Source organism: Salvelinus sp. IW2-2015, linkage group LG17 (genome assembly GCF_002910315.2).
Source record: "Salvelinus sp. IW2-2015 linkage group LG17, ASM291031v2, whole genome shotgun sequence".
In the NCBI taxonomy this organism is placed as follows: domain Eukaryota; kingdom Metazoa; phylum Chordata; class Actinopteri; order Salmoniformes; family Salmonidae; genus Salvelinus; species Salvelinus sp. IW2-2015.
The window spans coordinates 19,599,854-19,625,838 of NC_036857.1; the positions used below are offsets into that span (position 1 = coordinate 19,599,854).

Sequence of the window (25,985 nt, forward strand, 5' to 3'; positions counted from 1 at the left end):
AAAACATAGGCCTACTGCTAATAAAGTTAAAGATGCACTATGCAGCTGATTAGGGATGGGTACTGAAACCCGGTATTAAACGGGCCCAGGGGCTAAATAATGAAAGACCGTAGTATCGATAAGCTCTGACGTTATTGGTTCTGCTTTCGGTACTGGAGAAATTAAGAAAATAAAMGGCCTATTTATTATTGCTACATAAATGTTATATTGCACATTTTATCTCACCAACCATTTCTAATTTGCAATAAGATGAAGACATTCGTCTATGATGCATTTTCGCTATACCCAATCCAGAAGAAAGATCTCTGGCGCGGAGCTTGTGTCACACACACACACACACACACACACACAAAAGATCCTGCTCTTAATTAGTGACGATGGCGGAGAGAACTAAACGTTCAAAAGAGTCAGAGTCGATGCTGACAATGCTCGTTGCCACAAGTGCAACAAGACTTTTTCTTGTAAGGGCGGAAACACAAGCAATCTGTCCAAACATCTATCGAAAGAGCACAGATTTCGACTGCGTGGCTCGTAGCTCCTCTCTCGTTGCCCGATCTACGTTAGGTATGTATGCTAGCAGCCTAGAGCCCACACACGGAGTTAACTCAATTATGAGAACATGGGTTCCTGATCAAAAGGAACCATAAGCCAGCTGATTGTTTAGCTATGGGTGTGTTCATAAATTCAATCACCCATTTAAAGATGATGCTACTTTTTTGTTAAAGTTGCAACCACAATGAACCAACCCAACCAACCAACCAATTATGGTGGAAAATAAGTATTTGGTCAATAACAAAAGTTTATCTCAATACTTTGTTATATACCCTTTGTTGGCAATGACAGAGGTCAAACGTTTTCTGTAAGTCTTCACAAGGTTTTCACACACTGTTGCTGGTATTTTGGCCCATTCCTCCATGCAGATCTCCTCTAGAGCAGTGATGTTTTGGGGCTGTTGCTGGGCAACACAGACTTTCAACTCCCTCCAAAGATTTTCTATGGGGTTGAGATCTGGAGACTGGCTAGGCCACTCCAGGACCTTGAAATGCTTCTTATGAAGCCACTCCTTCGTTGCCCGGGRGGTGTGTTTGGGATCATTGTCATGCTGAAAGACCCAGTCACTGTATGTGAACCCCTAGGCTAATGACTTCTCCAAAAGCTAAATTGGAGTCCAATCAATGAGACGAGATTGGAGATGTTGGTTACAGCTGCCCTGCCCTATAAAAAACACGCACAAAATTTGAGTTCGCTATTCACAAGAAGCATTGCCTGATGTGAACCATGCCTCGAACAAAAGAGATCTCAGAAGACCTAAGATTAAGAATTGTTGACTTGCATAAAGCTGGAAAGGGTTACACAAAAGTATCTCTAAAAGCCTTGATGTTCATCAATCCACGGTAAGACAAATTGCCTATAAATGGAGAAAGTTCACCACGGTTCAGCTACTCTCCTAGCCGTCCAGCAAAGATAACTACAAGAGCACAGTGCATAATGCTCAATGAGGTTAAGAAGAATCTTAGAGTGTCAGCTAAAGACTTACAGAAATCTCTGAAACATGCTAACATCTCTGTTGACGAGTCTACGATACGTAAAACACCAAACAAGAATGGTGTTCATGGGAGGACACCACAGAAGAAGCCACTGCTGTCCAAAAAAAACATTGCTGCTCGTCTGTAGTTTGCAAAAGAGCACCTGGATGTTACACAGCGCTTCTGGCAAAATATTCTGTGGACAGATGAAACTACAGTTGAGTTGTTTGAAGGAACACACAACACTATGTGTGGAGGAAAAAAGGCACKGCACACCAACATCAAAACCTCATCCCAACTGTAAAGTATGGTGGAGGGAGCATCATGTTTGGGGCTGCTTTGCAGCCTCAGGGCCTGGACAGCTTGCTATCATCGACGGAAAAATGAATTCAAGTTTATCAAGACATTTTGCAGGAGAATGTAAGGCTATCTGACTGCCAAAAACATTTGGTTGAGTTTATTGCTGCCAAATGAGGGTCAACCAGTTATTAAATCCAAGGGATCACATACTTTTCCCACCATACACTGTGAATGTTTACACGGTGTGCTCAATAAAGACATGAAAACTTATAATTGTTTGTGTGTTATTAGTTTAAGCAGACTGCGTTTGTCTATTGTTGTGACTTAGATAAAGATCAGATCAAATTTTATGACCAATTTATGCAGAAATCCAGGTTATTCCAAAGGGTTCACACATACCTTTTCTTGTCACTGTATTTCCATGTTAAAATGTTATGGGATGCATTTGCTCCATTGTTTTTGATAGTAGGGCACTCTTSTAGGCTTACATTATGATCAAATAGCCAGAGTAGCCTACTAGACCACTGTTAAAACTGTAACTTAAAGTAAGTACAGCCTCAGTGTTTAAGGTAAASTCGTCGGAAGTTATCACWGAATTTTTACAATGTTCAAGTTTACACTCAGCAGACCTGAAATCGCTCAGTGCCCTCCCAAAATGTAGGTAACATTGCATCCAAGTATGTTTTTATGTATTTGTAATACCTTAATACCTTCTCTGGTAGATGTTTTCTAAAAGACATCTATTCCATCTGTGTGACAAAAAACAGAAGTCTTTGCTTATTCCAAATTTGTAGGAGCAAAAATGGTAGAACATTTTAAATATACCTTAATTTCTCAAAAATATAGAGACTATTAGCTTTCATTTGACATGCTCCTATGAACTTCACATATTGGTGGTCATTGGTCCTTATAGATGGAACATACAATTTATCCTGGAAAGCACACATTTCTTTACCACAATATTGCATACAGAAACAAACCATCCAGAGTAAGAGCTTACAAAGCCCTAACTTAACAAGCAGTCCTAAAATCTCTCACAACTAGATTTTTAGAGGCAAAGAAAATATATTTTGACAAGAGAGACATCCTTGGCCTTGAACTGGTAACCAACACCTTAGTCAATAGGGAGTAGAAGCAAAATCCCTGCATATAATAGTTATGGACAGAGGCAGCCTGTCAGGTTTAGCTCATTAGCAATCATAGTCAGTTGACAGCTTTATCTAGTTGTTAATTCAGAATATTTTTACCATTTCAGCCTGTGTGTATGGCTGTGTAGCATGATTGAGTCTTCATGGCACGTGAACAGCTCTCCGTGAGCGTCTGTTTCACACAGCATCTGTGATGCAGCAGGAGGTGAGGATAAACTGCTTACGCCACACGCCGCTCTGACAGCAGAGCATGTTAATGGTCCAAAAGAAGACACAKACTGGTGCCAAAGAGATGGAAAAGAAAGATACAGAATTTGAAAGATGAGGAGGATCAGATGGTGTGAGAATAATTATTTCAGCATGTCCCTCAAAACAGGCTGGCATTTACCCACACTGATTTCCCAACAGAAGCCATGGCAGTAACTACACAGCCCTGCCAAACTCACACGCCATGCTATATCGCAGGGGTATCCAAACTTTTCTAGAATGAGTGCTACTAAAAAAGTAAAAAAATGTTGCGAGCTATTCATTTCTCTCTAGCTTTCAAAAAAGGCACATTCGACTTTTCTCCCCTGCAACCCTTCCCCGGGGCTTTAGTGTAAAATAGAAAGTAGTGCATTATGTTTTCTGTCAATTTACAGTGCATTCAGAAAGTTCAGATCCCTTGACTTTTCCAGTTTGTTACGTTACAGCCTTATTCTAAAATGTATTACATTTGTTTTTCCTCATTAAATCTAAAACACAATAGCCAATAAGTTTTTTTTTTAGAAATGTTTGCAAAAATTTWAAAACAAAAACATTTACATAAGTATTCAGAACCGTTACTCAGTAGTTTCTTGAAGCACCTTTGGCAGTGATTACAGCCTCGAGTCTTCTTGGGTGTGACGCTACAAGCTTGGCACACCTGTATTTGGGGAGTTTCTCCCATTCTTCTCTGCAGATCCTCTCAAGATCCGTCAGGCTGGCTGGGGAACGTCGCRGCCGAGTTATTTTCAGGTCTCTCCAGAGATGTTAGATCGGGTTCAAGTCCGGGCTCTGGCTGGGCCACTCAAGGACATTCAGAGACTTGTCCCAAAGCCACTCCTGCGTTGTCTTGGCTGTGTGCTTAGGGTCGTTGTCTTGTTGGAAGGTGAACATTTGCCCCAGTCTGAGATCCTAAGCGCTCTGGAGCAGGTTTTCGTCAAGGATCTCTCTGTATTTTGCTCCGTTCATCTTTCCCTCGATCCTGACTAGTCTCCCAATCCCTGCCGCTGAAAAACACCTTCAATGCTGCAGAAATGTTTTGGTACCCGTCCCAGGATCTGTGCCTAGACACAATCCTCTCTCGGAGCTCTACAGACAATTCCTTCAACCTCATGGCTTGGTTTTTTCTCTGACATGAACAGTCAACTGTGTGACCTTATAGACAGGTGTGTGCCTTTCCAAATCATGTCCAATCAATTGAATTTACCAGAGGGGGACTCCAATCAAGTTGTAGAAACATCAAGGATGATCAATGGAAACAGGATGCACCGGAGTTCAATTTTGAGTCTCATAGCAGAGGGTCTGAATACTTATGTAAATAATATTTAATTTTTTAAATAAATTTGCTTACATTTTTTAAAACCTGTTTTCACTTTGTCATTATGGGGTATTGTGTGTAGATTGATGAGGAAAACAATTCATTTAATTCATTTTAGAATAAGGCTGTAACAAAATGTGGGGGGAAATGAAGGGGTCTGAATACTTTACGAATGCACTGTAACTGCTCAAATAATGTTTAAGAAACCACTCTAAAGGGGGCCCTATAAAATCTGGTTATTTTTCCCCAAATTCTGTTTTATATTTTCCCACATTAGGTTCTCAGTTTTATTTTTCCTGGTTTTAGATTTTTAGTTTTTCACTCAAAATTACAATTGTTCATAGAGAAACAACTAAATTGGATGTTCTGAGTCCATATCAATGCTTAAATCACATCAAAATACATTATATTTTTTAAAGTGTAGAACAAATTGGTTTTTGAGTGTAATTTCCCTTTAGTTGTGCATCTAGCAAGTGATGAATGTGACATCTAATGTGCCGGTCTAGCGATGGTTCTGTACTGCTGCTGCTCATTTCATGGCAAAGTAAAAAAAAAATATATATATATATATAAATCGATACAAATTATATACAGTACTATACAGTAAGCCTACTTTGACATTGGGGTGGCAGGTAGCCTAGTGGTTAGAGCATTGGACTAGTAACCAAAAGGTTGCAAGATCGAATCCCCGAGCTGACAAGGTAAAAATCTGTCATTCTGCCCCTGAACAAGGCAGTTAACCCACTAGGCCGTCAATGAAAATAAGAATTTGTTCTTAACCGACTTGGCTAGCTAAATAAAGGTTAAAAAAATTATCCCACTCCTGTGTTAACTGCAATGTTGAGTTGATTATATAGCAGCTGGGAGCTTGCGGTGTCTGATGATAGTTTGCGGTGGAACGTGAAATTTGCATGTATTTTCAGAATTTTTTGATGAGCTACTGATAGGTTGATCGCCGCCCACCTGATGGAGACCCCTGCTATATCCTCTACCGGCATTTTATTTGAAATAGCAAGCTGCTGTTTAGTTACAGCTACAATCCACCCGGACGAACCAGGCAGCAGCAATTCCCAGTGATGCCAAGGACCCAAGGTTTCTCCTCGTGTCTCTCTGTGTTTCCTCCCTGCTCTGCTAGATGTTGGCCACAGACACCACATAAAATGTATGTTGTATGCACAGAGAGGTGTGGGGAGAGAGAAAAAGAGAGGTGTAGAGAGAAAGAGGTAGAAACTGAGCTGCACTTCCTAACCTCCTGCCAAATGTATGACCATATTAAAGACACATATTTCCCTCAGATTACACAGATCCACAAAGAATTTGAAAACAAACCCAATTTTGATAAACTCCCATATCTACTGGGTGAAATACCAATGTGCCATCACAGCAGCAAGATTTGTGACCTGTTGCCACAAGAAAAGGGCAACCTGTGAAGAACAAACACCATTGTAAATACAACCCATATTTATGTTAATTTATTTTCCCTTTTTTTACCGTAACTATTTGCACATCGTTACAACACTGTACATAGACATATAACATTTGAAATGTCTTTATTCTTTTGGAACTTCTGTGAGTGTAATGTTTACTGTTAATTTTTATTGTTTATTTCACTTTTATTATCTACTTCACTTTCTTTGTCAATGTTAACATATGTTTCCCATGCCAATAAAGCCATTGAATTTAATTTAATTGAAAGAGGACATGATTTCCCAACAGATCAGGAAGTGGCAAATAAAAAATAAAATGTCTTCCACCAGTCAACATACTGTCATCCAGAATACACTGAAGAAACCTGCTCTAATAACAGTATATGCATCCATCAATGTTCACATCAATATGATAGTGGGAAGTGCAAATAGACTCTGGAGAAAACAGATTAGCCTGGTTTGTTCAAGACAACCATTTTAGCACTGACATTTCATACTATAAACAGACTTCCTCAAACAAAATAAATAAGAATGAGCTTGGAAAAGCATGAAAATGTCAGCAAAGCAGAAGTTAAAACGAGCTAGGGCTTAAATTGGTGGCCTGTGTGCATTTTATTGAGGACAATTATTTCTCTCTCCTGACTTCAAAGTAAAACATGTTTGAAGTCTGGGGGTTGGCTGGGGTCCCAGCAGGTGGGCAGGAGACCGCTGAGAGCAGCAGTGAGGGAGAAGGAGACAGAGGTAGAGACACCATGCCAGGGAGACCATAACTTCTGGGGCAGGAGCTCCCTTGTTGCCTGGGCTCAGAAACATGCCTGGATGAAAGTGTTACTGTATGTCTCTGGAACTAGTTATAAACAGACTTTTTCAAATACTAATGCACACATCATGCCACACACAACTCTGTCTCTCATATTAGGAGGACACACATTTTGTCCTCCAGTACCACTGAGGTTATTCACTGTGAGGGGTGGAAGAAGGGTCATTCAAACAAACACATCGTAGTGGAGAGTTCATTAGAGGTGTCTGTTTCTCTAGTGAAATACCAGACTCACAGTCGAGAGGCGGGTCCCTTTTCTGTTTGTTTTAACACAGTAACCGCAGTGGGAACCTATAAATAACACTGGTTTCTGTCGGGATCCAAGTTCTTATCTGGAACTAATGCGCTGTAGTTTTCCTGTCAAGATTAGCTTCTATTTCTGCCCTCTCATTTTGGGCAGAGAAAATAACATTGGAACAGTTGAGACTTAAAAGTTTTGTGTAATTGTCTTTCTGGAATCTACCCAAATCGCAAAATCTAATTTGATAACCCAATTGGGGGAGGGTTCTATTCTGTTTAGGCCCCCAGTCCACAATGATGATCATTTTAAGGCAAGAGCTTAAGCTAGCCTGTTCCTTATATACTGTTCATCTTTTAAAAACTAAGAATAGGACTGTGAGCACAATCAAAGTTATGCAGTGAAACAATCTACAGTTGAAGTCGAAAGTTTACATACACCTTAGCCAAATACATTTAAACTCAGTTTTTCACAATTCAAAAAATTCCCCGTCTTAGGTCAGTTAGGATCACCACTTTACTTTAAGAATGTGAKATTTTTTAATAATAGTTGAGAGAATGATTTATTTCAGCTTTTATTTCTTTCATCACATTCCCAGTGGGTCAGAAGGTAGCCTTCCACAATCTTCCCACAATAAGTTGGGTGAATTTTGGCCCATTCCTCCTGACAGAGCTGGTGTAACTGAGTCAGGTTTCTAGGCCTCCTTGCTCGCACACGCTTCTTCAGTTCTGCCCACAAATTTTCTATGGGATTGAGGCTTTGTGATGGCCACTCCAATACCTTGACTTTGTTGTCCTTAAGCCATTTTGCCACAACTTTGGAAGTAGGCTTTGGGTCATTGTCCATTTGGAAGGCCAAGCTTTAACTTCCTGACTGATGTCTTGAGATGTTGCTTCAATATATCCACATAATTTTACTCCTCATGATGCCATCTATTTTGTGAAGTGCACCAGTCCCTCCTGCCGCAAAGCACCCCCACAACATGATGCTGCCACCCCTGTGCTTCACGGTTGGGATGGTGTTCTTCGGCTTGCAAGCATACCCCTTTTTCCTCCAAAATAATGATGGTCATTATGGCCAAACAGTTCTATTTTTGTTTCATCAGACCAGAGGACATTTCTCCAAAAAGTACAATCTTTGTCCCCATGTGCAGTTGCAAACCGTAGTCTGGATTTTTTATGGCGGTTTTAGAGCAGTGATTTCTTCCTTGCTGAGCGGCCTTTCAGGTTATGTCAATATAGGACTCGTTTTACTGTGGATATAGATACTTTTGTACCCGTTTCCGCCAGCATCTTCACAAAGTCCTTTGCTGTTYTTCTGGGATTGATTTGCACTTTTCGCACCAACGTACGTTCATCTCTAGGACACAGAACGCATCTCCTTCCTGAGCGGTATGGCGCCTGCGTGGTCCCATGGTGTTTATACTTGCATGCTATTGTTTGTACTGAACGTGGTACCTTCAGGTGTTTGGAAATTGCCGTAAGGATGAACCAGACTTGTGGAGGTCTACAATTTTTTTCTGAGGTCTTGGCTGATTTCTTTTGATTTTCACATGATGTCAAGCAAAGAGGCACTGAGTAGGCCTGCTGGAGGTCATTTTGCAGGGCTCTGGCAGTGCACCTCCTTGCACAAAGGCGGAGGTAGCGGTCCTGCTGCTGGGTTGTTGCCCTCCTACGGCCTRCTCCACGTCTCCTGATGTACTGGCCTGTCTCCTGGTAGCGCCTCCATGCTCTGGACACTACGCTGACAGACACAGCAAACCTTTTTGCCACAGCTCGCATTGATGTGCCATCCTGGATGAACTGCACTACCTGAGCCACTTGTGTGGGTTGTAGACTCCGTCTCATGCTACCACTAGAGTGAGAGCACCGCCAGCATTCAAAAGTGACCAAAACATCAGCTAGGAAGCATAGGAATGAGAAGTTGTCTGTGGTCACCACCTGCAGAATCACTCCTTTTTTGGGGGTGTCTTGCTAATTGCCTATAATTTCCACCTTTTGTCTATTGCATTTGCACAACAGCATGTGAAATTTATTGTCAATCAGTGTTGCTTCCTAAGTGGACAGTTTGATTTCACAGAAGTGTGATTGACTTGGAGTTACATTGTGTTGTTTAAGTGTTCCCTTTATTTTTTTGAGCAGTGTATATATATATTTTTTGTTTGAAAAATATTTTTTTAATGAATATCGCAAGCTACAACATAATACCATTTTTGGCACAATTTTTATGTCTCTGCATCCAGTATGAAGGAAGTTGGAGGTAGGTTCAAAAGCCAATGCTAAATAGCGTTAGCACAATGACTCGAAGTCTACAGGAACAGTTAGCATGCTAGCTGTTCCTGTTCATCCACCTCTGGGGAAGTAGATAAATGGCTTCATTGCCAAAATATCAAACCATCCCTTTAATATGGTGGAAATTACAGTGTTTGGAGCTAATTACAGGTTATTTTTCTTTATAGAAAATTCTTAGGCGGGCCGGGCGTCTAAATGTTCATTTTCGGGATGGAAAAACAGTTTCAGTGTCAACTTAAATGACCAAAACCAGATAGAAAGCATGCAGAAAATATATTGAACTATATATATTTTTTTAATAATACCATCTTTGAGAACTAACAATAAAACAAAAGCTAGACACTCAGAAAACTGGATTTTWTTTTWTTTTTTTAAAGAGGGATCCAGGGCACATACCTATTGATGTTGTTATAATGTTTGAGCAGAGGAACACAGCATTAGTCATGGCAAAACGCATAGAATTTCAGGAAGTTAGCTTTAAAACGGCTAGATTGGATCTCGGTTCCATAGCAAACTATGTAGAATTACTGGAAATTTGATTCAAATCTGCAAAAATGTCCTCTCAGCTCAGTGGAAACATTTGTAGAATTGCAGAAAACATACATTACAACAGCAAAATTCTCTCTGCCGCCAAGATAGCCTATTAGCTAGAAAGGTATGTTAGAGTTTACACTCCCTCTTCCAAAGAACTGTGGGGAAGTTAAAATAATGAAACTTTCTACCAAATCTATTAATTTAAAAATGCATTACTTCTACTTGTCATTATTATTCACCTGATAAGACATTTATTTTTTTTGCTAACATGAGGGGGTCCCTGGGTTGCCGGTTTGCCTGGGTGGGTGTCCCTGGGCAAGAAAATTTTGAAAAACCCTGGACTAAGCTAAAAAAAATAATGTGCTAACAAGGCATTGGCTATTTGGTCTCGAGCTGGTAGCTAGCAAGTTACGAGCTGGTAGCTAGCAAGTTACGAGCTGGTAGCTAGCAAGTTACATTTTCACAAGGGCGGTCCAACTACGCAGGGACCGACCAGAAACCCTACATGCAAGAAGATTTGAGTGGAAACACAATTCACTTTCTGTGACCGTTGTTGCACAATTGCAGCTTGGGGCTTATTATAATCACCACTCGGATTTGAGCAGAAGAGCTGAGCCTGGCTGGCACACACATCTTTCCTCCCAGTACCTTCCTCTGTGGTTACTGGTTAGGATCCATCTGATGTCTGTACTCTGTAAACTCTGTCTAGGCTACATATTTCTTCAAATGTGTTTTTTATGCATATTTTAGCAAAACAAGACCAACAAACCTGCAGAACTTAGGGGCCTCAGTGTGTATGTAGCCTACACTCTGGGTCACTCAGGGCAAGAACTTAATTCAAACTTCCTAAAACCTCCTCTGGCAGCAGGTTCTGTCCCTTGACCACTTCCCCACAATGACATTTCACAAATGGTGACAGAAGCGAAACGCAAGCTTACATTTCAGTTGGCCTACTTGAACAACCTAATCCCGACTGCCACAGTATCTAGCTACAAAACAGCCAAAGTCTATCCAGCTTTCTTGACTGACTGAGGACCTACAGTACTATTAAAATAGTCAATTTGGAGAAAAGGGAATGCATTTAAAAAGGTATTTTGTACCACTGCACTGAAAGCTCTCTTTTTCCATTTGGACACTTAGTCTAGAAAAAGCCCAAACTGTTCCTTGGGGCCTGATAAATATGAAAAGCGATCCTCTCTGTGCTGTGTCAATGGGACAAAGGAGCTGGCTGTGAATTTAGGAGACAACCCTTCATCTGGCTAAACTCTGTGAGTGTCAGTTCAGTCAGTGCTGCTCCACGCATTCCTCTGTTAATTTCCCCACAATGGGCATGCCAGGCTCTCTCTCTTTCCCTGGCCTGCCATGGACTCCGTTTACCCCGGCCTCCAGCCCAGTACCAGCAGCTGGGGTTGTTTGGACAACCTGGGACAGGAAGTGCCAGAGAGGAGCTCTTCCTGTGGACCTCCAGGATCGAGACGGATCATGGGGCCAGAGTGAGATGCGGGCAGTACGTTGCAGTAAGTGTACAGTACACTATTTGTAAAGGCATAGCTTGAAGTTAATGTATGACATAGTGCTTCACCACTTCTGCTTCTTTGTTGATCTTGAGCCACTGGAACAAAACACATCCATTGACACATAGAACATGTGATAGAGCCTAGGCTTTTGTAGAGAGGTTTGCACAGCGGCAGTCAAAAGGCCATATAAGCAATCTAAAATAACAGAGGTCAATTCTATTTAAATGGAAGTCAATTCAGGAAGTGAATTGATATTCAACTTGTCAACTGAATACCACATGTTCTGGCATTGACTGGCAGTGGCATGTCATTGAACCCAACCCTGGTAAACAGGAAAGCCTTATCAGGCGTCAGTCTGCTGCTGTTCAGTCTGGAAGGTTAGTATTGATGCTGAGAAGGTAATGTTGACGCCTTGGGCTCCCTGTCTCTCACTAGGATAGCTGTGGGGAATGCTATCCAGTGTCATTCCACCCATTTCTCTTTCTGTTTCAGAGTAACACAACGCAAATGTGGGGCTTCTGAACATGAAGGGTTCAGTGTCTGTTCAATTGCATCTTCCATTCAGGTGTTAAGGAAGAGCAGACATTCTGCAGAGCTGTGCTCCTGCCTGGCTACGAAAACACCACAAGTCTCAACATGTACTCCATTCCATAGGAAGAATGGCAAAAATTCTGCACAAATACAACACACCATCACCAATGCTMACAGTTACTGTGGGAATACAAATACTGTTGCATGCATTGTTCAAAGAAGGGCAACTACCTATGCTGTGCCTGTGCTATTAACAGATGTCAATGTAACAACAACCTAGATGGGTTTTCTGGAAATAATATTGCACCATGTCAAATTTCTACATCAGTTGTAACAACAACCACTTTTTGCAGGTGAAGTAGTTCAACATGAAAGTTGAACATGCACAGATGTGGGCCTAGGCCTAAAGATAAGTTATTTTCCACCATGAAAATAAGCCGAGCAAGCTGCACACAACACAGGCCAACCGCCTTTAGTGAAAGAACTCTATTGAACCGATGTCTGAATCAGTATGGTAATTTCACAGATGCTCCTTAACCAGGGGAGGTCAAACTCATTTGATGGAGGGCCGAATGTCCGTGGGTTTTTGGTCATCAATTAAGACCTAGACAACCAGGTAAGGGGATTTCCTTACTAATTAGTGAACTTAATTCATCAATCAAGTACAAGGGTGGAGCAAAAACCCGCAGACACTCGGCCCTCCATGGAAAGTGTTTGACACGTGCCCTAAATGTATTGTCATTTCATTACATGCGCTAAATCAAATGTCACAAACAATAGAAAATCTACCCCTGGGCCACTTGGGGGTAAGCATAGGCTACATGTCCATACTTCCGTATAGCTCATATATACACAGAGGCAATGCCAACAGTATATTTGAAAAGCTAAAGCGCTCACAGGTCTTCAGAAAAGTGGATATTACTAGGCTGGAGATATTCACAGTCTATAGACCATCGGTATATTTATTTCCAACAAGTGCTAGACAAACATTTTCTAAGAGGTTGGTTGCCAGCCATTGATTCGGTGAGCTAGACCAGGGAGCTTCAAGTTCCTTGGCGTCCACATCACTAAGGACTTAACAGGGTCCACACACACCTGCACAGTCTTGAAGAGGGCACGGCAGCACCTCTACCGTCACAGGAGGCTGAAAAGACTTGGCATGGGCCTTCAGATTATCAAAAACTTCTACAGCTGCACCATCGAGAGCATCTTGACTGGCTGCATCACCACTTGGTATGGCAATTGCACTGCCCTTGACTGAAAAGTAATACAGAGGTGGTGTGGACAGCCTAGTAAATCACTACGGCTGAGCTCCCTGCCATCCAGGACCTCTATAATCAGGCGATGTCAGAGAAAGGCCTGAAAAATTGCCAAAGCTTCCAGATACTCAAGCCATAGACTGTTCACTCTACTACCGTCCGACAAACAGTACTAGAGCATCGGCACAGCTTCTACCCCCAAGCCATAAGACACGTAAATTGCCAGACTGCTAAATAGTCAATTAATGGTACCCGAACAATCTGCACTGACACTCTTGCACTGACTCTAAGCACACTCACTAGACTTTATATACACACACACACACTACAGTGTCACTCCCTCACATACACTACATACGCACACACATAACACACACGCATACCGACACCACAAACCCACACTCTTTTACACTCATAATTTGCTGTTGCTACTCTGTTCTTTATTTTACTCTTTTACCCGCCTTCATGTACATATCTGCCTCAAATACCTCGTACCTCTGCACATTGATCTGGTACTGGTACTCGCTATATATAGCTTCATTCTTGTGTATTTTATTTTATTCCTCGTTATTTACTTTTATTTATTTATATTTTTTTACTCTGCATCGTTGGAAAAGGTTCATAAGCAAGGATTTTACTGTAAAGTCTACACCAGTTGTATTTGGCGCATGTGATAAATACAATTTGATTTGATACAATGGGCTCTTCATTCCCTGTCCACCCACAGATCTGTAACAGACAGGCAGGGATGGAGGCAGCCTTGAATGCATCATGACATCCCTGAATTGGATTTCCGATTAAGAGGGTTTCATGTAATTAGCTAGAGTACATTCAGTGTAGTGTACAGCCTGGCATGAGTAGCACAGTGACGCATCACCTAGGGGCTTTTAGCAAACACTTGTCTCAGCCATGGGACGTAGGCACCTCGATGAGGCTTTTAGGAGGTTGATTGACAAGGCTGCTATGCACCTGTGTGTGGCCAGCATTCTAATTGCAAGTGGTTTATCTAGTCCTAGCGTTTAAAACAGGAAATAATGAAAAACCTCTCTCGTTGGCATGTGTATTGTGGCATAGACATCAAGAGAAATATGTTCTCAACATGTTATCCCCAATCTTTTCCCATGTTTATTCTGTAGGGTTGGTCGTTATGTGTAGCGTAGTTTCAGACAAGGTGCAGGAGGGTCTTCCACTACCCCAACAGCACACTGCCCTTCTCTTGTTTACCATGTACGCACCATAACATAACAACAATGGCCTCTTTAAAATGCCCCTTGAGTTATGTTACTGAGTACACAAAGGGCACCACTGGTCCCAGGGCAATTACTAATAGCCTAGGTCATTGTGTATTCCCTTCATCCCATTTCTCATGCAACCTTTACATGAAAGGGCTGTAGAGCAAAAGTGTCACCAAAATTAGTCTCTCTGACATTATTTCTCACTACTCTCAGTGGGCATTCCAAGTGCACTCCATCTTTCTAATCCCAAAAGCACAAAATGTGTTATTTATTTATTTAATAACCTTGAGCAAGATAGACTCTGAAGTTAAAAAAATAAAACAAAAAGTAAAAAAAGAGCATGCAACTGCCCAGTCCACCGACAAACTCAATTCCTTCCACTTGCTAGTAGAGACAAGTTTCGGGAGGGCACGGTGCAACAAAATGTAGGGGGAATAATCATGACCCATTTCACTCACAGATCCTGTTTTATTGCGTTTTTCTTGGTTTATGTAAACGAATTTCACCGTGGCATACGAAAATGAATGGGTCTGGCGTCAAACATTAATAGGCATGTAGCCTATTGGTTAGAGAGTTGGGCCAGTAACCGAAATGTCCCAGAATTGAATACAGAGCCGACAAATCTGTCGATGTGCCCTTGAGCAAGACACGTAACCCTAATTCCGTAATACTATGGCTGACCATGTATAAAATAACACATTTCACTGCACCTGTGACAATAAAAAACATTTTTATAATTATGCTAGGGCGTTCGTAGACTATTTTTCTCAACGTTCCAAAATGTCTAGACAAACCAAAAAGCATGTGAGTAGTTTAGCTGCCCACACAAACAAATGAGGACTCGAGGTTGCAATCTACTACATATGAATATCTTGAATATGTAACGAGTTTTATGTTGCATTACATTTATTTATTTTTCACTGACGATCATCTAACAAAGAGGCACTTCATTGCGCGTGCATGGCTACGTGAACATGTCATTAAACATGGCGAAGCAAGGGTACACTGCATGGATGCAAACTAACAAATTAATAGCTGCTGCTGCTGTTCTTGCAACCGAAATACAATAAACTGATTGGGAGGTTGTTTACTGAACGTGGCTGTGCCGTTTACAACGCGCCCATGCACCGACGTTCCTGATCGGAACCCCTCGCGCTCTGCCTCCCATTCATCCACTGATCTCCCCTACCTGAGAAGGCTGGACAGCGGGTGAGAAGCATTGTGACCACTGATATTGCTGCTTCCACCAGTCCCCGATGATCCACTGCCACTTCCAGTCGATTGTCGTTTCCCAGAAAGAAGCTTTTCCACAGCGGCAAGATTTCCAGTGCGCGCCGCCTCTAGGAGTTCCTGCTCCTTCCCCATCTCSGATAGAGTAGGGGGTTAGAACACGGGAGAAAAAATACTTTGCGGTTCTCTACCAATCTCACAGGCGTACTGAGGAAAACAATGGTTCCCTGCACGACTGGATCACTCTCCCAGCAACACAATTCTCCAGGATTGTTCTGATCTTCCACTGTAGCTCCGGGGYAAAGTTTCGTTCAGTACCACGGAGCAAACTTCCTTTGCCCAGTCTCATTCGCGCGTCACTTCCTCGAAACTGGCCCTATCTGACGTCGATCAGTCATTTTTTTCATAATTTCTAATTTTGGTGATTATTCTATTACCAAATATGCGCTAAATATATATTTGTACTAAATACAATAAGTGCACATTAAGTACACTGTGCATGTGCACATGGTTGTACATGCAATAATAAGCTATGTTGGCATCCTTTTTCTCTCCTTTAAAAACAAAACTGTAGGATCGTTAAACACAAAATATATGTGGGTGCCAGAGTTCAATGTATTTTCCAGTTAATAAGAGGCTATTGACATATTGATATAATTTAAAACTTCGATTACCAAATTACATTTAGCCAGAGCATCATCTGAAAAAAAGCATAGTATTTTATTTCCCATTGACAAGCAAAGCATTATGCCTAGTTGAATGGAAATACTCAACTAAAGCACTGGACAYAATATAACTGAGTGTGTGTATCTGTACTCAACTGACAGAGAAAATACATAACTATAAACAAAATCGCAAATTGTTTTCAGTATTCTCTCAATAAAGAACAATACAGTTGGAAAGGAGTTGTCACTAGTTACCACAAACACTATGTCCAAATTGGCTATATCGTAAAAAATCATGAAAATAAAAATTTGCTTTTTGGTTTAATTTAAGGTTAGGGTTAGGCGTAAGGTTAGCAGTGTGATTAAGGTTAGGTTTAAAAAAAGACATTTTAGAAATGGGCGGGGTTTATGATTTTGTGGCTATGGTAACTAGTGACGACCCGGGAAAAGGAAGTGGATTTCAGCAGCAGCTTCCGGCCGCGAATGTTCTAAAAAAATGTTTTGATGTTGCTTCAAAACATTTTTCTTTCGCGCTTTAGCTAGTATTTTACTAAAGCAGCTAACCGTCAATAAACGAGATATACTGAGTTCCAATTGGCTAGTAAGTTAGCCTAGTTAACGTTAGCTGTGAAGTCATTTTTTTGCTAGCAGCTAACTTAGCTAGTTTGTTTCTGGAGTCGACCATTGCCGCTTTGACTGTTGCAGAATTATAAGTTCGATTGGTGTGGTAAGGTTTCCACAGAGCTATGGCTCTGATAAAGACTGAATCCAACTCTGCGAAATCATTGGCTGCTGGAGAAAGTCTTAAAACCGAAGACACTTTAGAAGTACCCGTGACCTCGGATGCAGACACTGAAGATCCATCCTCGCAATCAATCAACAAACGGGTAACGTTAAGTGCAGAAAGGCACTTAAGGCCAAAATAGGACCCACCTCAACATAAGTGTGATCACACATTCAAGCCACACCTAATTCCACAAGTTTTCAACACAACATATAATTCAGAGAACTATGATTTTTCATGATGGAGGACGGACATAAAATAACTTATAAAGAGTGTCATGAAAATTGGCCCCAAAAGTACTGGAACACTACAACAACCTCACAACAGAGCTCACTAGCCGCATTCAAGATATAGTTAACTATTTGTTACATCTTCCCTACAATCCTCTGTTTACTTCGCATGACCTGCTGAAGGACTCTGTGGCTGGAGATGAGGATGAGGGAACCGCAGGTCACCCTGCTTCCAAAAAGCTGAAAGTGGAGCCTGAGAAGAAAACGGAGAGGTGCCAAAAGGTTGACATACAGAAGATGCAGTAAGATTCAGATACTCTACATTATATTACCGAAGCGTTTGTGGTAACTGCACAAAGACAAATATTTGTTGCAAGAATTCGTACATTAACATTTCCCCCTCGTGTTGTCCAGGGTTTGTCTCCTCATTTTCTGAGGAGCAGCTTTAACTGCTATGAGATGTACAGACGCTCTGCCTTCCCTAAAGTTGCTATAAAGAAGGTAAGACCTTTAGGCAGTTATGTAATATTTCATCTGAATCTGTTCAATTTCAATCAGAAAATTCACTGATGCATGTATTTCAACATATCTTTACCTGGTTGTTACAGCTGATACAGTCCATCACAGGATCCTCAGTCTCTCAAAATGTGGTTATCGCCATGTCCGGTATTTGCTGGAGAAATAGTGGAAGAAGGTGAGTAAAGGACATCGCTGGGTCAATATTGACCAGATGAGTTCTTGATTGTCTTGCATCTCCACCAACAAAGACTTTGCGGCATTTTGACTACTCTGACGTTCTTCTGTTTGGCCCTGCAGCTGTGGACGTGTGTGAGAAGAGGGGAGACATGCCTCCCCTGCAGCCCAAGCACATGAGGGAGGCTGTCAGGAGGCTAAAGAACAGAGCAGAATCCCAATATAAAGCACAAGAACATTCTCTTCCACTGAGCCACTCATGCCTTGCTGATTATAGACGGACAGAGCCAAGCAGGGATGTATTCCACCTTTCAGATGGTGGCAACTTACACACCACTTTATCATGTTCATTCTCTCTATTCCAATATCCACTGGCATTGGGAATGTCTGGCCATGAAGGCAAATGCAGTATACTGCTTTCAGGAATAGTCCAACTCCAAAGTCAATCTCTGTGTTAGTTGAGGGTATTTCTTGGATATACTTGTCAATAATAGAACAACATCAAGGTTTYATGAAAATATTAGATCTACTTAGTGTTTGTATATGTGAAGCTTTATTATTTGAGCTGAAGCATAAAGCTGAAAGAATGTATCCAAAATTGGTACCTTCTAGTGACTCATGGAAAAAAGTGTTTTAATACAAAATTTGTGTCAGTAACTGACGTATTTCAATAAATAAAATGTATTATCTTCTCATTAGATGACAGGTAAAGTCTCGTAAATTGAGCTTGTGTGTGTGTGCATGTTATAGGACACTAACCTCAAACCTAATCTCTGACCAATAAATGTGTAAAAACCAGTCACCACCCTACACTAGGAGAATAGACGGCACACAAAGGTTGCGTCAATATTTTATCACTTAGAAAAATTCTCACATACTAATTTGGTTCACAGAACCAAGTTTACATGAGTCTTATTGAATGACATTAAAACATGTTGGGTGAGGAATTCTAAGCAAATGTTACACAAAACACAGTCAGAGGGTCTCAAATGTATCAGGACATTATCTTCTCTCGGATGATTCTCTCACTGTCGCACTAAGCAAGTGCAATTTCCAGTTAATGTACCACACTTAAAAGTGCAAATATTCCACAGAGCAAAATAACAATCCATTCAGTTATTACATGCACGCACTCACTCCTTCCACAACAATGAGAATACTATATTTTTGCAAAGTCATTCTAATGACTAAAGGGTCAGAGTATGCCAGGCCCTCATGCATGGCACTATTTGGCTGGCTCAGGGCTGTTGTCATGGTAACTTGACAGGCTGCCCCCTGTGAAGAGGAAGCTGGCTGGGGGCTGAGTGGTCACCCTGCTGCGGACTGAGAGGGTTTACAGAGTTGTTCTAAGGAGGGGGTGAGCATGGATTTTAGACGAGCTTAGTCAGTCAGACAACTGCAGCTTTCTAACTAGGGACATCATTTTCCTTCCACATCACTTACAATAACCAGGTTTAGACGGATTGGCTGACAACGTCAAGAAAATGTGCGCGCATCGATATGGCAGGAAGGCGTACATTKTGATTCTGAAAGGTCAGATGGCAGCTATGTGGGAAATCAAATGTGGCTCGTTTCAGCTCGTATCACATTATCCATTATATTGACCAGATACTCTAGTGGCTGCTCAAACAATTAAACCTCTTCAAAAATGGAAGGCAGTCGGGAGGCGGTGGGACCATTCTAGCCAATGAGCGTGCAGATACAAGCACAACGGTTTCCACTAGTTATCATCACAGCCACAAAGTCAAAATTGGTTACGTGAAAATAAATAAACAAAAACGTGCTTTTTGGTCTTAATTTAAGGTTAGGCATACGGTTAGCAGTGTGGTTGAGGTTAAGTTTAAAATCAAATTTTAAGAAGATACATTTTAGAAATGGGCGGTGTTTGCTTTTGAAGCTGTGGTAGTTTGTGAAGACCAGGCACAAACTATATAAAACGTGTTTTTTCTCAAAGTTACCGGGTTGTCACGAGTCCTACTTATATCAGTACACTACTAACAACGTAGTCATTGCGAAAGTTCTATTTTTATCAAATAGCTCTTAGCCGTGGTATATTGGCCATATACCACAAACCCCTGAGGTGCCTTATTGCTGTTATATACTGGTTACCAACGCAATTAGAGCAGTAAAAATAAATGTTTTGTCAAACCCGTGGTATACGGTACTTTCAGCCAATCATCATTCAGGGCTCGAACCATCCAGTTTATAATGTTACTGATACCATGTCTTGTTTTGAGAGTTTGACCAATGTCATGCCTATGCTAATATAGCAAAAATTCACTAGCCCACCAATAACTGTAACAATGTATTTGAGAGACAAGTGCTTATTGTGCAAATGTATTTGTTTAAAAATAAATACATTTTGAGACAAAATGTTGTCAAGTGTCTAAGCCAGTTGTCAAGTGTCAAGTGCAGTCTGTTTCGCCTGCATGCTTGTTGTTCTTAATTATACACTGGGTGGGTCGAGCCCTGAATGCCGATTGGCTGACAGCCGGGGTATAACAAACCGTATACCACGTGTATGACAAAACATTTATTTGTACTGTTCTAATTACGTTGGTAACCAGTTTATAATAGCAATAAGGCACCTCCGGGGTTTGTGGTATATGGCCAATATACCACGGCTAAGGGCTGTATCCAGGCACTCTAGTTGCGTAGTCCCTAAGAACACCACTTAGCCGTGGTATAATGGCCATATACCACACCCACTCCGGCCTTATTGCTTAAACAACCAACCCGTCTATATAACGCAACATTTTTTGTGACAAAACCATCAGTAGAGTTGAACATTTATTTTTGATTCGGTACATGGGAATTTAACCGCAAAAGTAATTTTTATGTGCACTACATCGCGCACAACCTTTAACCGCAACAAATCAATATCATGGAAACGACTGGTGGGAAAATGGGCATATTGTTTTAATGCGTCTTATAGAATATTCACATGAAAATCTGTCGCCAATTGGATGGAAACCTAGCTACAGCCAAGGCCATGCAAAAAAAACAACTAAAAGCAAATATCTACAATCAAAAAAACAATTGGGTAGCAGTATGTATTTTCTGAGAGTTGTTGATATTATTGAGAACGGAATCACTGCTTTGTTACACTGAATGTGACCTTGAGGGAATGTTCAAATACAAACATGCATGACGAGGGAAAAAACTGACACATTAGACAATTGTTCATTTGTTAACCTTAGGCATTTGCACTTTTACATTTAAAAAAAATAAAAATAGCTTAAAACTGTTCTCAGGCTATGGGTAAAACATAATTGCTTCATGCTACATCCCTCAATCAGAATGTAACACTATCATTCATACATTAATATCAGAAGGCAACCAGAGAAACAACCCCAGAGGCTTGGTACAGTGGTATATTATTATGGCCACCAGAGGTCTCGCAGTTCCACTCAGAAGAGAGTGGAGAATGATGCTAAAGGCTCAACCAAGGGTTAGTTAACTTGTTAGCACCATACCACATACGCAAGTCTCTTCTTGACCCATTTGACTTTCTCCCTATTCACACTTGTTTTGCTGAGTGTGACTTTGATCTAAATAACGTTAACCCAATGTCTCTCCTCTCAAGTACCAATATTCTGAGACAACAGAAACGTTTTAGAAATAATAAACTTTGTCACCTCCACATTAGATATCCTATAATTACTAACAAAAATCTAATTATATAACCACATTAAATAATATAACTCCAATTAGTACAAAGGCTTCACAGGTGTTCCATAGTAATAGAAAGGTACCCAATGGGTAGAATACAACAAATTGGCATTAGTGCACCTGTCAGTTTTAGTGTAGATAAAAGCATTAGCATTATACATATTTTGTGTATATATACGCAATTAAGATGCAGTATCTCTATGTATTCTTTGATCTGATGGCTGTGCAATGTGTTTGTTGAGATTGCTAGTAGCAACACTGTCTTATCAAAAATTATTTAAAATAGCTGCAAAAAGTAAATATTCATGACTGCCTGTAACAGTTCATATCAAAATAATAACACTACATTTCATCCATACTGGGATCCAAAACAGGGGCGTCTAACCATAGATGAATATACCCCAATCCATTCCCCTGTATCTAAAAGTTAGGGATAGCAGAAAGACTTATTGAAGTCTAATTCTACGGATGGTCAGTGAGGTATTAGTATATGCCTAGATGGTGTTTCTCCATGCAGATGGGTGAGTAAAGGAGATCAACTAATACCTGTCTGAGTGCAGGGTACACCTCTCAAGTAACAAACTAAACCAGTTAATGTACCATAACCATTGTCTTAACTGTCCTCAAAAGATCAGAAAGCATGTGTCATCTGAACATTCAACCACCAAATTTAGTTTTACAGTAACAAAAAGTCATACACGTTTTGTTTTTTTTAAATGCAAGAAAAATAAGACTGGGGAATGTTTTGACCTGGTATCTGAGAACAGTGTGGAGAGAGCTTTCCCCATCTCGGATACACAACCATTCAAAAGGATAGATATGAGGAGGTGTGTCTGGTGACCCCACAGACAGGAGCTCCATGTTTACAGTGCAGTACTGCTTTAAGTCAGTGTTTTTCTTTCCCTTTCCCACTTCTATTTAATACACAATCATCCTAAACAACGTTACATGAATGCATCTAAAATAACAGCTACTAACTATACAGACGTACAGTCATGTACAACTATGAACAGGATCTACTTTACAATAGCGAACAGTTTATAGTTGCAGCTTGGTGGGTGTTTGTAAACCCACACACCAACATTCCTAGCGCTCTAGTGGCCTTCACAGGGCATGCCTGACAGTGAAAGATTTGTACAGGAAACAACATCAACGGACTCTTAACACTACTAAACTGACAGTTCTCTGCATAGAAAACTGCATAGTACACAAATTTTGGCATGTGTTCTTCAAATAAAAGATTTGCTAAAGATAGATGGCCAGTGAGGTGCAGCACAACAACGAGTCAACTATTCTCTATGGTGGTTTAAATTCAAACTAGGTATAAATAGCTTTAAATGTACAGCAATACCCGTCATATACCTCAGTGTGTAAAGAGTGACTACAGTAGGGCTCCTGTTTTCTACAGGGGCCCCCTATATGTTCTCTGGAAGTGACACACTGTTTGTTTGTGCAATTCATTACAAGAGCTTTAACTTTGGAACCATCAGGGTGGATTCCACTGTTAGGTACTCATCACTGTTCTTAAGAAATTGTCATATGCCTGGGTTCAGACAGCTAATTTTGTCCAGACATTTCTTTCAGTTCCTTTACTCCCTTATTGATGCAGTGCCAGTATATTGCCCTCTGCTGGCCGGGGAAGTAAAGCGGTCACAGGTCAAACATGGGGTCATACTTCCTGACTTCCAAGAGGAGACGCTCTCGGTCAGTGAGGGCTTGAGAGAGGGCCGACTGAGCTTCCGATAGCTGCGACTCCAGGAAAGTATTCTGAAGGGAAAAGGTTGTTGTCTTTATTGCTTTTCACTTCTAAATAATGTTTATTTGCCAGGGCAAGTATGCTAAATCTCTTCAGCTGTAATTGCTACCCTGATTTGGCCCCTCTTAGCCTTAACAAGAGAACCAGACAAGAACAAGAGTACTACAACTGTCTCGGTAGGAATTGATCCTTCTGCTATTACAACAGGAACACAGGATCTGTATCAGTAGATGCATGGTTGATGGCAGTGRGGCCTTATCTTTATCTAATCATCCAAAATGTAACTTAAAAGTATTCCATTTAAGCCCTGTGAGTACATGCGTTTCTATATCAACCGTTTCACACACATTTAAGGTTAAAAACCATAAGTACAATGCAACTATTGTAGGGACTGTGCTATCGTGAATAATCACTTTATGTATGCTATGCTTTCATTTTACATGGTGGTTCGAACTAGCCTAATCCTTACTGATACTGGTGAGCCAGTGTGTGGGTGTAGAGATCTACCGTGATCTGCGATTGTTGGACAGAACAAAAACTGTCTGGCTTCTCCAAACATACCACAGCACCACCTGCTGAGTCTCTTGGGACTGTGCCTTCACCACCTGCAAGACAAGACCATACATATTTAGAAATGTTATTCGATGTCATTCAAGCAGTGAGAGACAAAATCATTGTAATATTCAAAGACATGTCCGTCTCCTCTCCCCCAATCACCTTTGATTCTCAATATGCCGTCATCAGATCGCTCCACAACCACCTGGTCTATGGTAAAGGTGACAGGTTGGGGCTGGGGGGCCGTGGGGTAGACCTTGGGACCATCATCCTAAACAGGGGGGGAAAACACTGGTTAACTCCATTACATGGATGGCAGACTAACTGTCATTTAGTCAATCTGTATCCTATGGAACGCTGTTGGGATCTTACCACGTATAAAAACAGGCTACACATCAAATAACATTATCTGACCCCAACAGAGTTCCATAGTCTCCGTTACCAGCTGACCTTCAGAGTGATAGTGACATTTTCCAGCCAGATCTTAATGGGTTGGACGTCAGCACTGAGCTCATCCTCCAGGAAGGGCCCCAGGGTGGCCAGGGTAGAAACCAACAGATCCACCCGACAGCCTCGCACACCCAGCTCCAGGTGACCCACCAACGCAGACAGAGAACCATGCCGCGCTGCAGAAGGACCCATCTCCATCCGTATGCCCACCACGGGAACTGCCCTGCAGCCTTGCCTCTGGCCAACGGTAGACCCACCTGGCGCTACGGACATCATGTAAAAAATGGTGTGTTGTGTAGTCAAAGAATGGGTATTATGGATGCAGAGTGGTCTAAAAGTAGCATTGAGAGTCTTTAGTAGTTACACTGGGAGAGTGAGGTGATTACAGGAGTGATTATATCACAATATGAGTATGTATTTGTATTTATTATGGATGCCTATTAGCTGCTCTCTTCCTGGGGTCTAAGCACATTAAGACACACACATCACACAAAAAAACAAATAATATAAAACAGTACATCATATAACATCATTACACCACTACATTTCTACAACACAAAACGTATAACACTACAATATATTCAATATTAAAATGTACGTGCGTGTAGTGTGTGCTAGCCACTGTGTGAATTTGCAAGTGTGTTTGCCTGTGTGTCTCTTCACAGTCTGCGTTGCCCCATAAGGTGTCGTTTTTATTTTTGTGAGTGGATATAACAGGTGTTTTACAGGGAATCGGAGAGAATGAGTGGGTTGGGAGGACAGAGTGTTCTCTGACAAAAGGAACCATTTTTATTCGAAATTGAGAGCCAGTGTGTTGAGACAGATGTTGTGTGACTGATGCTCAGTAAGGTGCAGGGTCTTTAGGTAGTTAAGTTCTACTTCATTTTCGATGACTGACAGAGGCAGTGTTTTTACGCTGGATTATTATCCAAATCTGCGTCTGGCGGTCATCCAGAATGGATAAAAGCATAGTTCCATCCGTAGCTTGCAGTTACCTGGCATCAGTTCGGCCAGCAGGTCAGAGACCCTGACGTTGCCCATCTGTCTTAGGATGAGATCCTGGGCCTCCACTGCCACCACCAGGTCCTCTCCCTTCAGGTCTGCCACACAGGCCATCCCACTGAGCACCAGCAACAACACAGAGGTCTGCACAGCACACCACAGCACAATCAGTTAATCACAATAACAATTCTGCTTGGCTCAGCTTACAAATACAGTATGATTGCTGAGCATATACAGTGAAAGTGCTGACAATGCCTCTGTAATGTCACACTGGACAGTGTATGTATGTAAATGGGACCCACTGTGTCCTGTGTGATGTCCTCAATGCTCTGGGACAGGGAGCTGCTCAGGTCAGCTGAGGACCCCCCCTCTGTCCTCAGGGCAGGACTGCCTCCACTGGGCCCCGGGGTGCCGTTGGGTCGCATCATGGACTCTACCCCTGACTCTGAAACCACAACAGAACACACAGGGACAAAACTCTATTGTCCAGTGGGATTCAAGATTATTGTTTTTAAATCATCTTACTAGATAGATAGTATATCTTTATTTTTAAATGTTCTG

At 41.4% G+C, this 25,985-nt stretch overlaps 2 protein-coding genes and 1 pseudogene across 11 annotated transcripts in view; 1 reads left to right on the top strand and 2 right to left on the bottom strand.

Moving 5' to 3' along the window:
* The window catches only part of LOC111977077 (ankyrin repeat and SAM domain-containing protein 1A), a 103,787-nt gene extending 87,811 nt beyond the window's left edge, over positions 1-15,976 (bottom strand). For all 10 annotated transcript variants that reach the window (XM_070447938.1, XM_070447936.1, XM_070447941.1 and 7 more), the window contains exon 1: positions 15,577-15,976. In XM_070447938.1, the coding sequence (XP_070304039.1) occupies positions 15,577-15,752 (176 nt within the window). In that variant the 5' untranslated portion in view covers positions 15,753-15,976. The remainder of the gene's footprint in view (positions 1-15,576) is intronic.
* Positions 15,977-17,028: 1,052 nt separating this feature from the next.
* Positions 17,029-18,687, top strand: LOC111976923 (transcription initiation factor TFIID subunit 11-like; annotated as a pseudogene).
* A 35-nt stretch (positions 18,688-18,722) lies between these two features.
* Positions 18,723-25,985, bottom strand: part of LOC111977075 (bridge-like lipid transfer protein family member 3A) — a 55,293-nt gene continuing 48,030 nt past the window's right edge. Inside the window, exons 16-21 of the mRNA XM_024006363.2 lie at positions 25,727-25,869; positions 25,418-25,568; positions 24,423-24,685; positions 24,135-24,243; positions 23,925-24,022; positions 18,723-23,428 (exon numbers count right to left, since the gene is read on the bottom strand). Of these exons, the coding sequence (XP_023862131.1) occupies positions 23,312-23,428; positions 23,925-24,022; positions 24,135-24,243; positions 24,423-24,685; positions 25,418-25,568; positions 25,727-25,869 (881 nt within the window). The 3' untranslated portion in view covers positions 18,723-23,311. The remainder of the gene's footprint in view (positions 23,429-23,924; positions 24,023-24,134; positions 24,244-24,422; positions 24,686-25,417; positions 25,569-25,726; positions 25,870-25,985) is intronic.